Genomic DNA, 4,391 nt, shown 5'->3' with positions numbered 1-4,391 from the left:
CACATACATCATTTTGACAGAAACCCCACCCCTGACAGCTGACTGGCTGCGCACTCTGCATGTTCAAAACGTCACCATAAAGCGAATTAAATAGCCTACCCGCTTGTGCAATTCAGTAAATAGTGTAGCTGTCAAAGACGCTAGTCACAGTTGAGTCGGATGATAAATCTAATTGATGAAAAAAACATGGTTTATGCCACCTCTTTAAAACCAGTTTAGTTACATTGTATCAAATTGTATATTTGACAACGTGCGCTTTTTCCTTTTTGACATTGCTTCAATTCGTGTTAAATAACCAGTTTCGCAAATGTTTCGCCTTATTTGCTTGATATGGATATCAGAGACGCGCTAGATAGTCACAGTCTGGATTAGCTATTGTTGAAAGACTATCCGCTGTCATCCATTGGATTTATTTGTATTATTATATTTTTTTTACAACTGAACTTCTTCACGTCTGAATTATCTGGAACGCACATCAAGGTGAGCATCTCTCTGTTCGCCGTGGTGTGCAAATTAGCCTATTTTTCATGACCAAAACAGAGCTAACCGTAATGTTCATATGAATTTGTATTACATACAGGCTATCTTTACCGCATCTTGATTCTCTGTTGCATGCTGGTTCGAAGTTCAACCAAGAGCCTCCTGTTTTAAGACTGCTATTCTGTTTTCATGCAAGGGCATCATTCGCACTCTTCTGTGTTTCACTGTATGATTTCCTCTATAAAAAAATTATACTATTCGGGAACCAGGACCTTACTCATAGGAAAGTGTTCTGTATGAATATATAATGCTCCCTTGTCTTGTGGAATATAAATTACAGTTGTTTTCCCCAAATATTTCATCCAACTTGAATAAACTAAACTTGAATTTTTATTTGCAGAAACCTGGATGCTTAGACTACATTATCACACTGAATTATTTTTTTAATTGTGACACCTTTAAAATGGGTGTTATTTTCGTGGATTGTCATAAAACGTGTTATAAATGTTATATTATTGTTTTTAGTATAATTTAACCTATTTTGTTCAATCAGTGAACAGATTATTTGTGGACCTCCAATGTTTTTGGGGAGTTGTGACGGAGGCAAATGAACACTTTCTAGGTATACCTTGGTATTGCTTGGTATTTGGAATTTTAAAAAACTGCACCCGACAACTAATATGGGCATCATCATTAAAACCTACATTTACAGCTTACCTGGCATGTCCTGTAAAAGATCCCTACATGTTCTTGAACTAGCGAACATACTGATAGTAAGGATGTGGGTTATTCCTTTGTCTGAAGGTGTACAGTAGTGAAACATGAGCATGTTGACTAAACACTGTACTTAGTTAAAATTATTCATGTTGCCCATGCATGCTTGCGATAGTGGTCACCTGTTAGGACTTTGGATAACCTGCCCCCTTCCAGTAGTAGTTGTTTTGGGGCTCACTGCTCTCAGATCAGTTTTTGATAGGTTGAGTGAGGCATTAGGCTATGCATCATATTGGTTGTTGTGTGGCTGTACACTTGTTTGTTTTGAACACTTCAAGCCCTGTCTTAGACACCTGCGGATGAACAGTGTAATGAAGTTGTTAACAAAACCATAGACAAAATCAAAACCATAGTGGATGAGGGAGACGTTGTCAATGAGGTCATTGTAACGGCATGCTACAGTACCTTTCCCATGTAGCTGAAGTGTCAACATTGTTTTTATTTAACAAGAGCTCCTGAGGGCCCAGCATGGTGAACAGTCAGGTGGGCAGTGGTGTGGCGTCACCCCCCAGGTCGTGTGCTGGATGCGGGGGAAAGATCGCTGACCGCTTCCTGCTCTTCTCCATGGAGCGCTACTGGCACACACGCTGCCTCAATTGCTCCTGCTGCCACGCACACCTGGGTGACATTGGCACCACCTGCTACAGTAAAGGAGGCATGATCCTGTGTAGGAGCGACTATATCAGGTGAGGTCCAAATTGGGCTCTGGGGAGAGGACATAACAGGAAGGGGAGGATGTAGACTTTATCTCCCAGGCTAGGGCCCTGAGACTGATCTGGCTCTGGGGAGAGGACATAACAGGAAGGGGAGGATGTAGACTTTATCTCCCAGGCTAGGGCCCTGAGACTGATCTGGCTCTGGGGAGAGGACATAACAGGAAGGGGAGGATGTAGACTTTATCTCCCAGGCTAGGGCCCTGAGACTGATCTGGCTCTGGGGAGAGGACATAACAGGAAGGGGAGGATGTAGACTTTATCTCCCAGGCTAGGGCCCTGAGACTGATCTGGCTCTGGGGAGAGGACATAACAGGAAGGGGAGGATGTAGACTTTATCTCCCAGGCTAGGGCCCTGAGACTGATCTGGCTCTGGGGAGAGGACATAACAGGAAGGGGAGGATGTAGACTTTATCTCCCAGGCTAGGGCCCTGAGACTGATCTGGCTCTGGGGAGAGGACATAACAGGAAGGGGAGGATGTAGACTTTATCTCCCAGGCTAGGGCACTGAGACTGATCTGGCTCTGGGGAGAGGACATAACAGGAAGGGAAGGATGTAGACTTTATCTCCCAGGCTAGGGCCCTGAGACTGATCTGGCTCTGGGGAGAGGACATAACAGGAAAGGAAGGATGTAGACTTTATCTCCCAGGCTAGGGCACTGAGACTGATCTGGCTCTGCTTTGTGTCTGCAGGTTGTTCGGACACAGTGGGGCATGCAGCACCTGTGGCCAGTCCATCCCGGCTAATGAGATGGTGATGAGGGCACAGGGCAATGTGTATCATCTCAAGGTAAGACCCCCTGGCAGTTAAGGTCTCACTGTTGTTAGTGTATGTCGTCATCAGTGAATGTGTAACAGTTGTTTGTGTGAAACCCATTGAAATAAGTGTTATACACTGACCTAAAGTGAACTTGTACCTGATGTTAGAGTTAGCATTTGCTTTTGACGCTAGTTAGGCATGGACTAACCTTGGTTAACCCAGAACTAAAATCTTGCGTAGTCTGTTCACGAGAGATTAGGCCTGGACTTGAGTGGCACATTTGGGATGAGGATTCTAACTCCTGTGTGTGTCGTTTGTCCCTAGTGTTTCACATGTGCCACCTGTAGAAACCGACTGGTGCCAGGCGACCGCTTCCACTATGTCAACGGCACCATCTTCTGTGAGCACGACCGGCCAGGGGGTGCACTGCTCAGCAGCCACCTGCCCCCCACTGCAGAGCAGCCCTGTGTTGCCTGACCAGAAGGTGAAAGAGGGACCAGGACCATGAGGCCTTTCACACTTTCATACATATTTCACACACACTACCATCATGAAAGGAGACCTACAGACATGCTGTATGTCTAATAACTGACGTTCTATTCCCTCCTGCTCTTGTCTGTAGGTGTGCTGAGTGCCTAGAGCGGTGCGCTGTGCCTTCATCCCCTTTATCCTCCCCTTCATGCTTCCCTTGTCACCAGAGGACCGTCCATCCCTGCTTACCCTGCTCCCGATACTGTTGTTGTGGACCCTCATCACCAACCACCACCCTGTCTCTTTGACCAGGAGGTTCTTTTTGCTTGCAGTATCTATTTCAGATGTGTTGTGTATATCCATGCTTGAGAGAGTGTACAGATACACAGTGGCGGTGAGTCGTGTGTGTGGTGCAGTGCTGGTCTGTCCATCAAAGACAATATGGACCACATCAACTATTTCAGGACTGAGGCTACGTGTTGTATGTAAAGGACACCCAACTGTGTGCATATCCAGAACTTTGGTGCTTTTGGACAAATCCTGCAATGAGTAAGGTAATAGTCTGGACCCTGTCTAGGATCTATAGTAAGATTAAAGTAGACAAAAATAAGCTTTCTCATGGACATAACTAAAACGCTATCACTAACAGTGGCATTGCTGTGGTTATTATTGTCAGGGATATCCCATCACTTAGATGATGAGCTCACAATCCCTCTCAATGGCCTGTCATCTGTTACTCAGTGATGTTTAGACCATCATATGAATCTGGCTGAAGTGAAGGAAGAAGATAAATATACATTCTTTTTTTATAATGTTATTGTGTGTTTCCCAGTAGAGTTCTATTTCCTTAATAAATGTTGCATTCAATTTCATTTTGGATGCCTGTTCAATATGTGACATTATCAAATGGAGAAAAAAAATGCTATTAAAACATTTTACTGTAACGAGGTGAACTGAAGTAATTGAAGTCTATGTGCAGTTGGTTGGTTACATGACATGAGTCTCGTGGTATTATATGGTAGGCTACCACCCGGTTGGTGTTACATTTCCTCCCCGACTGTTCCTGCATTGCTCCCTCCAGCCCTGTATGGTGAAAACATGCCTGATTACCCTGAGGAATGGAATTAGAGGGCTAGAGCCCTGACCGTTTACAGAAGCAATTAAACATGAGTGGTGTATCTGTGCTGCTGTGC

At 44.6% G+C, this 4,391-nt stretch overlaps 1 protein-coding gene across 1 annotated transcript; it reads left to right on the top strand.

Annotated features, from left to right (window-relative positions):
* The first annotated feature begins 121 nt into the window (after window positions 1-121).
* Window positions 122-4,151, top strand: LOC135514265 (LIM domain transcription factor LMO4-B-like). Its single transcript, XM_064937623.1, has 5 exons — window positions 122-480; window positions 1,705-1,940; window positions 2,661-2,757; window positions 3,052-3,211; window positions 3,350-4,151. Exons 2-4 carry the CDS (start codon window positions 1,723-1,725, stop codon window positions 3,202-3,204), a joined length of 468 nt encoding a protein of 155 aa, XP_064793695.1. The 5' UTR covers window positions 122-480; window positions 1,705-1,722; the 3' UTR covers window positions 3,205-3,211; window positions 3,350-4,151.
* The last annotated feature ends 240 nt before the right edge of the window (window positions 4,152-4,391 follow it).

This window comes from Oncorhynchus masou, chromosome 25, assembly GCF_036934945.1.
Source record: "Oncorhynchus masou masou isolate Uvic2021 chromosome 25, UVic_Omas_1.1, whole genome shotgun sequence".
NCBI classification, from domain to species: Eukaryota; Metazoa; Chordata; class Actinopteri; order Salmoniformes; family Salmonidae; genus Oncorhynchus; species Oncorhynchus masou.
The sequence above is the reverse complement of the archived record's forward strand: the minus strand, read 5'-3'. Positions and strand labels throughout refer to the sequence as shown.

Excerpts from the sequence above, each read along its gene's own strand:
- LOC135514265 (XM_064937623.1), top strand. The coding sequence starts at position 1,723 with ATGGTGAACAGTCAGGTGGGCAGTGGTGTGGCGTCACCCCCCAGGTCG. Across the intron at positions 1,941-2,660 it reads TGTAGGAGCGACTATATCAG|GTTGTTCGGACACAGTGGGG; the intron begins GTGAGGTCCAAA and ends TTGTGTCTGCAG. Across the intron at positions 2,758-3,051 it reads GCAATGTGTATCATCTCAAG|TGTTTCACATGTGCCACCTG; the intron begins GTAAGACCCCCT and ends GTTTGTCCCTAG.